At 38.1% G+C, this 16,045-nt stretch overlaps 1 protein-coding gene across 1 annotated transcript in view; it reads left to right on the top strand.

The window, feature by feature from the left end:
* Positions 1-16,045, top strand: part of ALMS1 (ALMS1 centrosome and basal body associated protein) — a 187,109-nt gene that overhangs the window by 40,849 nt on the left and 130,215 nt on the right. Inside the window, exon 7 of the mRNA XM_027772964.1 lies at positions 3,179-3,338. Coding sequence (XP_027628765.1) covers positions 3,179-3,338 — 160 coding nt within the window. The remainder of the gene's footprint in view (positions 1-3,178; positions 3,339-16,045) is intronic.

Genomic DNA, 16,045 nt, shown 5'->3' with positions numbered 1-16,045 from the left:
CCTTAAGTATACTCTCTTCAATCTATGGAAGATATTATGCCCTGTATTGTCCTTCAATCTTAGTTCTATCTTGTGATCTAGGAATTACTCAATACTATGTAAGTAAGGAACCAGACAGGGCAATAACCTTTCCATATGGCTCAACTCGCTCTCAAAGGTCTTGCCTACTTGTTGATTTCTTCCTTACTCTTCTCATCTGTGTCTCAGAAGAGTCACTCCTTCAAACTTCCCTTTCATATCTACCCATTATTCTTTTGGACAGTTACTTGTTTATTTATGTAAGTGTGATGCAGCTTGGAGCTGTAAAAAAAAGCGTAGAAATTTGGAAACCAGAACCAGTTCTAGCTAGCAGCCTTGTGTCTTGAGCAAATGACTCGAGGTTCACATTTTTCATCTGCCTAAAAAAAAAAGAGGAATAATAATAATCAACCTCATATACTGTTTTGTTAAATTGGTTAAGTTATATAGCAGTTTTATAATGATGGGCTTGTTAGTTCCTTTCACTTTACAGAAACTAGACTGCTGGGCTTTTGACCAGTCATTTCCTATTCTCTATCATTATTTTGTTTTTCTATCTCTTTGTTCTTGGTAGCAGTATTTAATACTATTTTAGTGCCCCTTATTTTGACCTTTTAACTCTAAAAACTGTTAGGGGTTAAAGCCAGAGGTTTTGTTTGTTTGTTTGTTTGTTTGTTTGTTTTGAGAGGTTTTGGTGTAGGGCGTATGCACTCACCAGAAAGACAGAGAGACAGAAAGTGAGAAATCACCCCCCTCCCCAGGGGGGATGGCCACGCCGCAATCCCTTCTCCTCTATTCTCCTCTCGGGATCTTGGGCACGCATGCACACGCGCCTGGCATGAGTTTAAGCCACTGGGTCCGGGATTCAAACTGTAGTTGACTACATGGGAGTTCAGTGACATAACCATTACACCAACTGCTGGTCCCCAGAAATTTTTTCCATCCCTCTCAAGAGACCTAGTTTCCTCCCTATGGCTTACTATCTCTGTGAATGATTGTTACCTCTTTTTAGATACTAATATGTTAGCAATATGGTATTTTGTATAGTTTTATTGTGAACATTGTCATCACCTTGAATTCACCTTGCCTATTTAAAAATAACTGTTTCCTAAAATCGGGTAAGCTCATAGGTTTCCTGAGTTCTTTTTATTTTATTTTATTTTTTTTTTAGGTTTTTGCCATAGAGTGTGTGTGTGCCCACCAGAGACAGACAGTGATAGGGAAAATGAGAAATCACCCCGTGGGGGAATAGCCATACTGCAATCCCTTCTCTTCCGTTCTCCTCCCAGGATTTTGGGCACGCACATGTGCCCAGCATGATTTTCAGCAACATGGAAATCCAGCGCCTTAACCACTACACCACCTGCTGGCCCTATTTCCCGAGTTCTTAAGAGTTAGCATTTTCTTAGTTTCCTAGTCAACCTTCGATGCCTTTTCTTTATTATTAATTAAAAGCTGGGAGACAAGACAGTCTTGATTTTTTTTCCTTTTGTTTCCTCTCATTTTCAATTAGTAAAGAAGATCTGCTAGTCTCTTAAATACTTATCTTTTCATTCTACATTTTCTTTTGTATTACTTACTCTGTTCTATATTTTGAATCATTGATAGAGTGAAATTTTACTGAAATCAAGACTGTGACAGAAGTTTTTTCTTTTAAACTTGCCAAAGGGCACATGTCGTCACTGGGGAGAGAGAGGAGAGCAAAATGAGAAAGAACTCCCAGCGGGACACAGTCATGTTGCAATCCCTTCTCCTCAATATCTTCCTCCTTTAGGAATTTAGGACACACACGTGTGCCCAACATGATTTTCAAGCCTGAACCATGTAGTTGGCCATGTAGAACCCAGCTGCCATAACCACCATGGCTCAGAAAGTTTTACTTTATACATTTGGAAGCTGTAGGGGAAAGAAATTGCTATTAAACATTTATTTCTCCATAAGTCTCTAGCCATATAGTATGTATAAAATACACATCTATTATATATATAACATATATATAATTTTATATAACATACATATATACACATGTGTGCATGTGTGTATGTGTGTGTGCATGTATATACACACATACATACACATACGTGTGTGTATGTATGTTATATAAAATTACACACACACACACACACACACATATATATATATATATATATGGCTCATTCTTTGTTATGGAGGCTGTCCTGTGTATGTATTAGAATGTTTGGTAGCATCATTGGCCTCTACTCACTACATCTAGTAGCATTACCTCCTCCCAAATTAATGACAGTGAAAAGTGTTTCTAGGGATTGTTAAATGACCCTTGGGCATACAGAATATCCCTCAGTTGGGAACCATTGGTTCTTAATAGATGTAGCGGGATAGATGGACAATAGATGAAGACTATTCACTTCTACACCCTGCCAGCTACTTAAGAGAACGTTCATTACTGCACAATAAAAAACACCGTAATAAAAGAGAGTAGAAAAACTCAGGATGATGTGCACATTTAGACTCCTTTCTGAGGGGGCATGACTGGTATAACTTTTTAGGAAAATAAACCTAAAAGTGGTGTAACTTTTTATGTGCAAGTATACTGAGAATTCGGTGAAAAGTTGTGCATATTTATGTATTAATGTTACCAATAATTATTTCTAATTTATTTTTTAGCAAGGGCTTCTTGAGGACTCATTTTTTTTACTATCTGATGCCTGTTTAAGTTCTTCGATGTTCTTATTTTTCTTCTAAACATTTGTGTTTCTAGAAAATATTCCTGTAACCTTTCTTATTTTTTCCTCCCACAGCATACCTCTCTCCATTAAAAGCAAAACAGAACAAAACAAAACAATTTAAAAACCCCTTAAACTTATTAAAAATAATAGACTATTCATATCTTGCAATGATAATTATTATTAGGCGCAGACTAATGAGTAACAACACTTTTAGGCCTGCTTTCTGTAATATGCTGTGCAGGCAGATTTTCCAAACCCTCAGAATGATTTATATAGAAGTCTCAGAGTTGACCGAATAAGATATGACTTGCATAAGAGTTCAAGAGGGTTGACAATATGATCTTAAGTAACTGGTATAGCTGCTCTGTGTTCATTTTTATAAATATGAAAATTTTTTTAAGCAGGTGAAATCTCAATATAATCTAATTTCCTTCATTTCTTTTCTGTTTTCATAGGTAAGTTGTTCTAATCTGGAAAATTATCCGTCTTTTTCATCTATGTTGCCTTCGTTTGTTCCTCATGAACCAACTAAAGAACCGGAATATCACTCTTCAAATCTCAGAATGTTGAGAGTATCTCTTGACACTGTGCCGAAGACCCTTAAACACGTAGTAGGTAAGTAGAAAAAGGAGATAGTAAAGGTCCTCCTCATGGCTAGCTTGTGAAAAATATCTGGCTAAGCCTATCAAATTTTTTATTTTTTAACTCCTACAGTAATAATAATAATACTTTGGGCTAGATGTGTTTATAAATCCTGTCTTAGTCTCTTCAGGGTGCCGTTACAAAAATACCTTACATGACTTAAAAACAACAGAAATTGATTTCTTAACAGTTCTGGGGGCTGGGACGTTCAAGACCAAGGTGCTGACAAATACACTGTCCAGTGGGAGCCCGTTCCTCATAGATGTCTTCTTTCTGTGTCAGGAAATTTTTCTGGTCTTTTTTTTGTTTGTTTGTTTTAAATAATTCTCACTGATCCCAATCATGTTCATTTCTTTTGGCAGTAATTTGTAATTTTCCATGTATAAGTCTTAACATTTCTTTGTTGATTCTAAGTGTTTTAATCTTTTTTTTTTAATTTTTGGTTTTTAATTTGCAGAGGACATGTGCATGTGACAGAGAAAGCATCCCCTATGGGGCGTGGTCACACTGTAGTCATTTGCCTCCATCTCTCCCTCCTTTTGAGATTTTGGGCACGCATGCACATGTACTCAGCATGTTTCTCAAGGTGCTAGATTGAGACTTGAACTGCATGGTTAGCCATGTGGAATCCAGCTAACTTAATCACCAGCCTACTGACTTGCCCTTCCGTTTTTATTTATTTATTTATTTATTTTTCCTAGGCCGGAGCATATGTGTATTCACCAGAGAGAGACAGAGAGGTAGACAAAGGGAGAGGGAGAAAGCTCCCCAGTGAGGTGTGACCATGCAGTAAATCCTTCCTCCTCTATCTCTCTATCCTGTTGAGATTTTATACATACATACATGTACACATGCCCATTATGTTCTTTAAGCCATGAGAGCTGGGATTGAAACTGTGTTGGCCATGTGGAATAGGGCTCTCTTTATTACCAGGCCATAGGTTTGTCCCTGGGATTGTTTTCTTACTTTCACTTTTAAAATATTCATTGTGGGAGCCAGCAGGTGGCATAGTGGTTAAGGCTCTGGACTCTCACATGGTTGACCATGGTTTAAGTCTCAGACTTGGCTTGCTTTTTTGCTTTCTCTCTCTCTTTCACTCACTCACTCTCTCTATCATGAGCACATGTGCTCTTTAGCAAATTTAAAATAATAATAATATTAATAGTAATGATAAAGAAAATAGAAATTTTAAAAAATGAATTTTCATTGCTATAGAGTTAGATTTCTTATATTAATTTTATAGTCTGCAATCTTGCTGAAGTACTCATTTATTAATTACAGTAGTTTTTATGTGAATTTCTTACAGTTAATATGTATAAGACCTTGTCACCTGTGAATCCAGATAGTCTTACTTTTTTCTTATTAGTCTGGGTACTAGAAAGTCATTATATTTTATTTCTCCAATTACCCTGACCTTACAGTATAAAGGGTGACAGAAATGACAAGAGCCAATATCCTTGTTTTGTCCTGATCTTAGTGGAAAAGTATTATGTTTGATACTAGCTGTGATATTTTTATAGATATCCTTTATCAGGTTGAAGAAATTCCCTTTTATTCTTAGGTTTTTAAAAAATTATTTATTTTGGGAACCAGCAGTTAGCGTAATGGCTATGTTGCTGGACTCCCATTTAGTTAACCGTGGTTCAAGTTCCGGACCCAGTGGCTTAAACTCACGCCGGGCGCATGTGCGTGCATGCCCAAGATCCCAAGAGAGAATGGAGGAGAAGGGATTGTGGTGTGACCATCCCCCCTGGGGGGTGATTTCTCACTTTCTGTCCCTCTGTCTCTCTCTGTCTGTCTGGCGAGCGCACGCGCCCTATAGCAAAAACCTCTCAAAAAACAATTATATATATTGGACCAGCAGATGGTGTAATGGTTATGTCGCTGACTCCTGCAGTCCCATGTAGTTGACTGCAGTTCGAGTCCTGGACCTGATGACTTAAAACTCAAGCCTGGTACATGTGCTTTTGTACCCAAGAATGAAGGAGAAGGTATTATGGTGTGGCCATTCCCCCCTGGGGGGTGATTTCTCACTTTCTGTCCCTCTGTCTCTCTCTGTCTGTCTGGCGAGCGCACGCGCCCTATAGCAAAAACCTCTCAAAAAACAATTATATATATTGGACCAGCAGATGGTGTAATGGTTATGTCGCTGACTCCTGCAGTCCCATGTAGTTGACTGCAGTTCGAGTCCTGGACCTGATGACTTAAAACTCAAGCCTGGTACATGTGCTTTTGTACCCAAGAATGAAGGAGAAGGTATTATGGCATGGCCATCTTCCCTGGCATCCTCCAAAGTGAGGTGATTTCTTGCTTTCTATCTCTCTTTCTCTTCAGCGAGCACATGCACCCTATAACAAAAATCTCTCTTAAAAAAAAAAAAGAAAAAAAATTATATATCTGTCATTGTATTATTTTTAAAATTTGTTGTAGGCCACATGCTCCAACCAGAGTGAGAGAGAACATGAGAAGGCAAGCCCACAAGTCTGGGACTCAATTATGGTCAACCATGTGTGAATCCTCCTGGCCCCTTATTCATAGTTTTTAGAGCATTTTAATTGTGTGAGGGTGTTGAATTTTGTCAGATATTTTTCTGCATCTTTTTTGATGATCATATGGTTTCTGTTTTTATCGTAATACTACAATGTGTGATTGATATTGATTTTCATATGTCAAACCAACCTTGCGTTTTTGGATATATATATATATATACACCCCACTTGGTTATGATATATTGGGTCATTGGAAAAGACATAATACATTTTTTGCATAGAAAAATAACATCATGACTTTTCAAACGACCCAATATAACCTTTTATATAGGTTGCTGAGGTTGCTGGATTCAGTTTGTTAGTATTTTTTTTTTAGAATAAATGTCTATATTCATCATAGACAGTGGTCTGTAGATTTCTTGTGATATTTTGTTCAGGTTTTGGTCTAAGGGTAATACTGGTATTAAAAATTGATTTGGGGGGCCGGCAAGTGGCATGGTGGTTAAAGGTGCTGGACTCCCACATGGCCGACCACAGCTCAAGTCTCGGACCTGGTGGCTTGCTTTCTCACTTCCTCTCTCTCTCTCTCTCTCTCTCTCTCTCTGTCTCTCTCTGATCAAACTGGAAAATAATAATGATAATAATAATAAATAAAATTAAAATAAAATAGTTATTTTAAAAAAATTGATTTGGAAGCAGTCCCACCTTTAATAATTTTTGGAAGACTTTGGGACCAGCAGATAGCATGATGGTTATGTCTCTGGACTCTCCCATAGTCAATTGCCATTCAAGTCCTGGACCTGGTGGCCTAAAACTCATGCCAGGTGCGTGTGTGTGCATGCCCAAAATCCCGAGAAGAGAAGGGATTACAATGTGGCCATCCCCCCTGGGGGGTGATTTCTTGGTTCTGTCTCCAGTGACCACACACACCCTGTATCAAAAATCTCTCTGGGACCAGCAGTTAGTGTAGTGGCTATGTCACTGGACTCCCATGTAGTTGACCGCGGTTCGTGTCCCGGACCCAGTGGCATGAAACTCACACCAGGCACATGTGCGTGCATGCCTAAGGTCCCGAGAGGAGAATGGAGAAGGGATTGCAGCGTGGCCATCCCCCCTGGGGGGGGGTGATTTCTCATTTTCTGTCTCTCTGTCTCTCTCTCTCTCTGTCTCTCTGTCTGGCAAGCGCACGCGCCCTATAGCAAAAACCTCTCAAAACCAAAACCAAAAATAATCTAAGAAAAAAAAATTTTTTTGGCAGACTTTGTAAATTATTTGTATTGTTTTATTGTTAGAATTCACTGTGAACCTGCCCGAGCTTTTCTTTAGAAAGTATTAAATTATTGGTTCCCATCTTTTCCCCTTCCTATGTGTATATGTAGATTTTTAATTTTGATAAATCAGTTTTTGTAATTTGTGTCTTATGTGGGATTTGTTCCTTTAGCATGGTTTCCCCATATAATTATACCTTTCATTTCAGTAAGTTGGTAATATAGCCTTCTCTTTTATTCCTGATTTTAGCCATTTCATTTTTCTATATTGTTCTTAATGAAGAAAGCTAAATGTTTTCAATTTTGCTGATCTTTTCAAAGAAATAAACTTAGGTTTTCTACTTTCTCTATTCTTTCTTTTTTTATGTTTTCAATTTTGCTGATCTTTTCAAAGAAAGAGTCTTAGGTTTCTCTACTTTCTCTATTCTTTCTTTTTTTTTTACTTTTGTAATTTTTCTTTATTTTAGTTTTTGTCACTTGCTTTGGGTTTAGTTTGTACATTTTCCTGTTTACTAAGGTGTGCTGTTAGGCTAGTGATTTGTTATCATTCTTCCTTTTAACATAGATATAAAAAGTGATAAATTTTCAAGCACTGTTTTAGATACAGGCTCTAAGTTTGGTTTATTGTGTCATTTTTAAAAATTTTGCCAGAAGGTATGTGTGTTTACCAGAGAGAAAATGAGAGAGCACAGCCCCTGATGGGATGGTCATGCTGCAGTCTCTTCTCCATTTCTCCCTTCTTTTGGAATGTTGGGCATGCACACATGTTCTCAGTGTGTTTCTCAAGTCACCAGGACTTGCACCGCATTATCTCCCGTATGGGATCAGTCACCTTACCCACCATACCACCAGTTTGCCTGTGTTTTTATTTTAATTCATCTAAAAGTATTTATTAGTGTTCATTGTGATTTTTCTTCTTTGGCCATTTATTATTTAGTAATGTGTTGTTTAATGTTCATATATTCATGAATTTCCTTCTGTTACTGATATTTAACTTGATTCAGTTTTTGTTGGAAAACATACTTTATATGATTACAGTTATTTTAAGTTTTACTGAGGCTCGTTTTATCTTCTAGTGTGTAGTTTGTCCTGTAGAATGTACAGTTTGTGTTTGATAAGAGTGCATGTTCTATTGTTGCTAGGTGGTGTCTCTTAGATATCTCTTAATTCTGTGAGCTTATGTGTTTTAAGGCTTCTGTAGTCTTATCTTCTGCCTAGTTTCCTCCATTTTCAAAATAGGATATTGAAGACTTCAGCTATTATTGTCTTTTTTGTCCTCCTTTTCTCTCAGATTTGTTTAATGTATTCTGAAACTTATGTTCGATCCATGTATAATTGTTATATATTTCCGATGAATTGATCTTTTAATTGTTAAAAGTTGTCCTTTATTTTGAGTAATATTTTTATTTGGTTTTAAACACTGTTTTTGTCTTATATTATTATAAAAAATCCAGATGTTATTACAGACAGTCTAGCTCTTATGATTACTACTGTGTTTTATCTTTGCTTCATTTCTTTGCTTTCAAGCTGTTCGTGTTATTTAATCTCAAACATATCTCCTGCAAAAAGCATATAGTTGGATCTGATGTTAGATGTTTATTTTAACATTTTTTTACTGTAGGACATTTGTGCCCACTGGAGAGAGAGACAGAAAGCATCTTAACGAGAGATCGTCATACAATCTCTTCTCCTCCATTTCTCCTCTCAGAATTTTGGGCATTCATGCACATGTGCCTGACAAGTTTTCCAAGCCACTGGATCTGGGACTTGAACTGCATGGTCAGCCATGTAGGATTCAGCCAACTTAACCACTGTGGCCACCAGCTGGTCCATAGAGGTTATTTTTTAATGGAATCTAACAATCTTTGCCTTTTGATGTGATCGTTTAATCTGTTCACATTGAATAGCATTATTGATATGACTAGATTTGTATTTTCTGGCTTACATTTTGCTTTTCATGTGTCTCACATCTTTTTTGTTGTTCAGTTATTGCTGTTTATTTCATTATGTTTATCGCATTATATTTTCTACTGTGACATTTTAATTTCTTTAACAATTTGCTAGATAATTTTTTAAAAGTTACATTCTACTGGTTACTTTAGGGCTTGTAATGTTTATCTGAACTTATCAGAATATACTTCCCATTTATACTAACTTAATTCTAGTGTGATTTGCAAACTATTCATGTGTAGCTCAATTCCTCTCCTTTCTCCACTTTTTTGGGTGCTGTTATTGTTATATAAGGGGACTTGAAAAAGTTGGTAGAAAAATGAAATTAAAGTACTGTCTTATTTTGGTACCAAAAAAAAAAAATGGGGACTGGCAGTTAGCGTAATGGCTACGTCGCTGGACTCCCACGTAGTTGACTGCGGTTCGAGTCCTGGACCTGGTGACTTAAACTCACGCTGGGTGCGTGTGTGTGCATGCCCAATATCCCGAGAGGAGAATGGAGGAGAAGAGATTGCAGCGTGGCCATCCCCCCTGGGGGTGATTTCTCGCTTCTGTCTCTCTGTCTCTCTCTGTCTTTCTGGTGAGCGCATGTGCCCTGTAGCAAAACAAACAAACAAAAAAACAAAAAAACTCTCAAAAAAAAACCAACCAAAAACGTTTCCATGCATAGGTTTTTGAATACACATTTTCCATGATTTTTAAATAATTTTGTAGTCCCCCTTCTCTATTTCTTTAATTCTGATAATATGACCATTAGACCTTTTGTTATAATTGAACAGTCCCTGTTCTAAAAATATCTTGTATTTTTCTTTCTTTCTTTCTTTCTTTCTTTCTTTCTTTTTTTTACCATGAAATCAAATTTCCCCAAAAGGGGAATTTCATTGATTACTTTATTCCCTTACAAACAGACCAACTATAATCAAATGAGGTGAACATTCACCTCAGGATTTTGCCATCTTCATAATAGAAAAGATGAGGCTTAGAACTGGATCACTTGACCCTTTCTCTTCTTATCTCCTTCCAGTTCGAAATGCTTACATCTCTTGATAGCCAGCCTTCTCTTAGATCTGCAGTTGGGCTCAACACATTCAAGCCTCAGCACAATCTTCTTTGTAGTTTTTGCCTTTTTCCGGAAAATAGGCTTAGTCTGTCCACCATAGCCACTCTGCTTCCTGTCATAACGCCACTGTCCCTGAGCAGGCAGAGAATCCTTGCCCTTTTTGTACTGTGTCACTTTATGAGATTGGTGCTTGCCGCACTTCTTACAGAAGGTCCAGCGGGTTTTAGGGACATTCACCATGCTTGCAGGCCTGCTATCTGCACAAAAAAAGCAATATCTTGTATTTTTCAATAGTTTAATATTCATTTGAGTTTTTATAACTTCTGTGCCTTTTCTTCTGTTTTGTTTCACTTATTTCAAGTCATGTTTTTTAAGTTTTTTTTTTTTTTTCCCGTAGGTTGTATGCACACACGCGAGAGAGAGACAGTGAGAAGAAAAGTGAGAAATCGTCCTCCAGTGGGGATTGTCATGCCGCAGTCCCTTCTGCTCCATTCTCCTCTCAGGATTTGGGGTATGCACAGACACATGCCCACTGTGATTTTTTAAGCTGCAGGGTCTGGGACACCACACTGCAGTTGGCCATGTAGGAGTTCAGCACCTTAACCACCATGCCACCTGCTGGCGCCTCAAGTAAATTTTTAATTGCTGGTTCAAGGTATTTAAGATGACTACTTTAAATTCCTTCTTAACATGTGACTTATCTTGGCGTTAGCATAATTTGTTTTTTCTCATTCCATCTGTGATTTTCCTAGTTTTTAGTGTCACAAATAATTTTTTTATTGTCTCTTGGGCCTTTTAGGTATTATGTTAGGAGACTTTGAATCTGATTAAGTCTTCTGTTTTAGAAAGCAGTTGTACTACTTATATTTTACATATATGTGCTGGCCTATTATATGGGCTGTGGTCTCAAAGATAATTTAGCTTTTAGAAGACCTGCATTCTGGTCTGATTCAGTGGTGCCATTGAGGTGCCTTCTCAATCCCTGGTGATGCTGTTTGTGTGGGTGCAGTGCTGTTCTCCAGGTATGGTGTTGCTGGATAGGAAATGGGAGATGCTGACCTGAGTTGGAGAATACTTATCTGGGTCTGTCTTCCAGGCCATCTGTTGTTAGTGGGTCTCCTACTTGATTTTTGCTCTTGCCATCCATTGGGGATGGCAAATACTTCTCTGGGTCTCCTGGTGCATTTAGATGAGAAATGTAAGATGCTGTTCTCCTGAGGTGGAAAATATTTCCCTGGGCCTGCTTTCTGGACTCAGTGCTTATGCCCTCAGTTTCTGTCAGTGCCCCTGGGGGAGATAAGTGCTTGCCTGAGCTGTCTTTTAGTACTGGATTGGGAATTAGAAAATGATGGGCTTAGATTTCCTTTTGATTCTGACTGGAGGGAAGGGAGAGGGTAGGCCTACTAATGGAATTAGGAAATGATGAGCTTAGATTTCCTTTTGTTTCTGACTGGAAGGAAGGGAGAGGGTAGGCCTACTAATACCATTAGTGCAGACAAAGCTTCCCTGTCTGCTGCTACCACCTGGCAAAGAGGGGAGAGGTCAGAGATGGGACTCCCTGACTACTTCCTGGAGGTAGATGGATGGAGCAAGCCTACCTGTTGCTAATGGATGGGAGGTAGGAGTGGGGACTGTTCATTGAGTCACTTCTGGGCTGCTCATTTCTTTGTCGTTGGGCTCAATAGCAAGTTTTTCTTGCGCTCTTTCCATCTGTTTGTTCATTCTTTCCCTCTGTTTCTTCCTCCTTCCATCGCCATTCTGACTCCTATTCCTGTTGGTAGTTAAGGCTGTGGTTCTCTGCAGGGTCCTTCCTGGGATATTTGAAAGTTATAAAGAAAACTCAGGGAACTTTAGTCCTGGGGTTGTTAGCCAATCTGTCTTCCATTTTTCACCTTTTAGTCTTCTTATGGTTGTTGAATTATATCCAGGGAGGAGGAGGGAAAAGTAAGTTTTTATTACTTGGTCTGGGACCAGAAGACAACTAGAATTCGGAAACTGACCTTGGATGGGATATTATCTTTTGGTTACTGGTAGAAATCTAAATGAAGGAATTAGGTGTGAGAAGTGAGGTAATGCTGTTCAGGCAATATTGAATTAACGCAAGGATCTCAAGCTATGAAAGGTGTTGGGTATACCTATGCTATGAAACTTCCCTAACCTCTACAGCACCATCAGAGAGGATTACTAATAGCTAATACGTTATTGCTTCTATACTTTGCTAAGCCTTTTACATACTATACTTACGTAATGCGTAATAATATATTTCTGTCATATTGTTCTGTATCTATACCTGACTTATGATGATGACTACTGTTGCTAATATTATCCTATTTGATATTTGAACAAAATGAAACTTAAAGAAATTAAGTGACTTGCCTAAGGCCTCATACCTAAGAAAATGATTGAGTTCCAGTCGTGAATCCAGACAGTCTTCATCCAGAGCTGCATTTCTTTGTTTTTTTTTTTTAACTTCATCACCTTTATTGTATTTCAGGTGACCAATATGCATGAGCCTATCTGGGCTCTTTATTCTGTTCCCATAATCTACCCATACATGCTTGGTCTATCACTACCATACTGTCATTACTATTACAGATTTCAACAAATCTTTTTTTTGAATTAATCATTTTTAATTGACAGAAATTGTATATATGGGGTACCACATGATATTCTGAATGTGTATACATTGTAGAACACTTAAATTCAACAAAGTAACATATTCATTTAGCCTGCTGCCTGATGGGGGTGGGGAGGCAGAATGAGAAATGGCACTCATTTCACATACTTATTTTTTGTGGTAAGAACATTTAAAATAGAGCTCTGTAATTAATTACCACATTATACTTTAGTCAAGGGACTAGCTGATGGCGTAATGGTTACATCACTGGACTCCCATGTGATCAACCACGTTTTGAGTCCTGGGAATGGCAGCTTAAAACTCACACCAAGTGTGTGTATGTGTGCATGCCCAAAATCCTGAGGGGAGAATGGAGGAGAAGGGATTGCAGTGTGGCCATTCCCCCGGGAGGTGATTTCTTGCTTTCTGTCTCTCTGTCTGTGTCTGGTGAGCACATGCACCCTATAGCAAAAATCTCTCTTAAAAAACAAAAACAAAAACAAAGTGGATCAAATGTAAATGATAATCAGGTCTTAGCCCAGCTGGTGGCATAGTAGTTAAGGCAGTTGCATCCCAAGTTCAAGTCCTGGAGCTGGTGACTTCAAAAACATGCTGAATGCATGTGCGTGTGTGACCAAAATCCTGAGAGGAGAGTAGAGAAGAGACTGCCATGTGACCATTACCCCAAGAGGTAATGGTAATGCTTTTCTCTTCCTCTCTGTGTCTCTCTCTAGCAGGTGCACCCCATGGCAAAATTTTGAAAAGAAACAGCAAAAGCAGGTCTGGTTGACTCCCTGTATCTCAGTTGTTATGAAAACCTATGGATTAGTTTTCTGTCACCATGCAGGGTCTTCAAAGAGTTTGTGGGAAATGCATGCCGTAAACAAAAAAGTATGCATAGATATAAAAAAATTTTAGCACCAAAATAAATTATATTTTAGTTCTATTTTCCACTTTTATAGTACCAAAGTTCTTGCTTTGGTATTTTATTGATCTCTGATTAACAGAGGACCATCCCTGTGACTTTCATGGCATGTATACCTTTCTGTATATTGTTTGGTGACTTACAGGGTTTGTGTTCCCTGCCTCTAAACTTAATTGATTTAATTATCCATTAGTATTCCTGCCATAATTTTGATTAAAACCCACGCTTTGGTGGTTGGCAGGTGGCATGGTGGTTGGGACACTAGAGTCCCACATGTCCTACTGTGGTTTGAGTCTTGGACCTGGCAGTTTGATTTCTCACCTTGTACTCTCTCTCTCTTTCTGTGTCCCTGATCAAATTAATAAATAATAATGATAATAAATAAAATTAAATAATTATTAAAAACAAACAAAAAACAAACCCAGTGTTTGAGTTAGTCTTACAACTTAAAGTTGTTATTTAACAAGTTACTTTGATCAAAGAGGGAACCTGAATGTGGTTCAGAGTGAGAACTTTGGTTTGGGGCAAGACTTTAGGGATGGTTCTCTCAAAGATGAGTACCTGGAAGCAAGATCTGAAATTAGATCTTCTTCCTGTCCCAGAGGGAACCTAATATGAGTAAGGGGGTGTCTGTGAGAAATAAACGATTTGCTTGTTATTCTTATTAAATCAGGTCATAGAAGACTTCAGAGTATACTTTAAGAAATAAAACCATGCTGTTCGTGCTTCCTAAGGAAGCCCTCTATATTAATAAGCACTTGGCCCTCGGAGGGAAGAGTTTTTGAACATACCCTAGCCAGGTTGTTAGTCTTAATCTCCTCTCTGAGAAGCACACAGCTCCCACCAGTATATAATTTTGTTGTATTATAGTGTTTTTTTTTTTCCTTGCCAGAGGGTGACTCACTGGGGGGAGGAGGGGATAAAAGCACCCCCCATTGGGATGTTGGTATATGCACATGTGCAATCCCTTATCTTCCATTTCTTTATCCTGTTGGGTTTTGGATATATACATACATGTTTTTGGTGTATTTTTAAGCTGCAGGATTTGAACCATGGTCGACCATGTTGGATCCCATTCTCTTAAAAACTGGGCTATGGGGTTGACCCTACTGTAGTCTTTTTTCTGTACAGCCCCTTCCCTCTCTGTGGTAAAAGCTTTCAACCTAATCCCCAGTTCTGAAGTGAATCTTAAAAGATTTGATAGGGGGCTGGCAGGTGGCAAGGTAGTTAAGGGCGCTGGACTCCCCCGTGGCTGACTGTGGTTCAATTCCTGGACCTGGCGGCTTGCTTTCTCACTTTCTCTCTCTCTTTGGTCAAATTAAAATAAATAAATTAAATTAAATAATTTTTTAAAAAAGATTTGATAGTTATGTAGTGATATCGTACCACACAGTGTATTATTATTCCTGTCTCCTAGGGCTGAACAAACTCTAAAACTAAGCCGTCTAGCATCATGCATTCCTGACTTAAACATGTTTCAAAAACAATAATGGATTTATGATTAATTGACTTCCAACTGTTTGAAATGTATCTCTTAAGTTTTTTAGAACTGTCAAAAATTTAACACCATGAATCTCCTATACTTTTAACAACTTGACCTATAGTTCTTCTATTTTTCTTTACTAATCTTTTCCTTCTAATTAGTGTCTTATTATCTTCGGCTTTGCATTTTTTTTTTTTTTTTTTTTTTTGAGAGATTTTTGCTGTAAGGTACGTGCACTTGCTGGAGAGACACAGAGACACAGAAATTGAGAAGTCACCCCCCGCCCCTCCAGGGGGGATGGCTATGCTACAATTTCTTCTCTTCTTCTATTCTCCTCTTGGGATCTTGGGCATGCTTGCACATGGGTCCGGCGTGATGTTTAAATTACCAGGTCCCGGACCTGAATCTTGTTCAGCTATGTGAGAGTCCATCAACATAACCATTACACCATCTGCTCGTACCCAGGCTGTGTATCTTAACTTCTTGGCCATTTATCTCATTTGTTCCTTCTTGGTGTCACTAATAATTTGTAATGATCAAATGGATGTAAAAACTTTGAAAAACTAAAAATTCATTTGGGGTACATTTGGCCACATCGTAATCCCTTCTCTTCTCGGGATTTTGGGCATGCACACACACGCACCTGGCATGAGTTTTAGGCCACCAGGTCCAGGACTTGAATGGCAATTGACTATGGGAGAGTCCAGAGACATAACCATCATGCTATCTGCTGGTCCCAAAGTCTTCCAAAAATTATTAAAGGTGGGACTGCTTCCAAATCAATTTTTTTAAAGAATTATTTTATTTTAATTTTATTTATTATTATTATTATTATTTTCCAGTTTGATCAGAGAGAGACAGAGAGAGAGAGAGAGAGAGGAAGTGAGA

The sequence above is a fragment of the Tupaia chinensis genome, unplaced genomic scaffold (genome assembly GCF_000334495.1).
Source record: "Tupaia chinensis unplaced genomic scaffold, TupChi_1.0 Scaffold000316_1, whole genome shotgun sequence".
NCBI lineage: Eukaryota > Metazoa > Chordata > Mammalia > Scandentia > Tupaiidae > Tupaia > Tupaia belangeri.
Note: the sequence above shows the minus strand (reverse complement) of the source record. Positions and strands in the feature narration are given on the sequence as shown.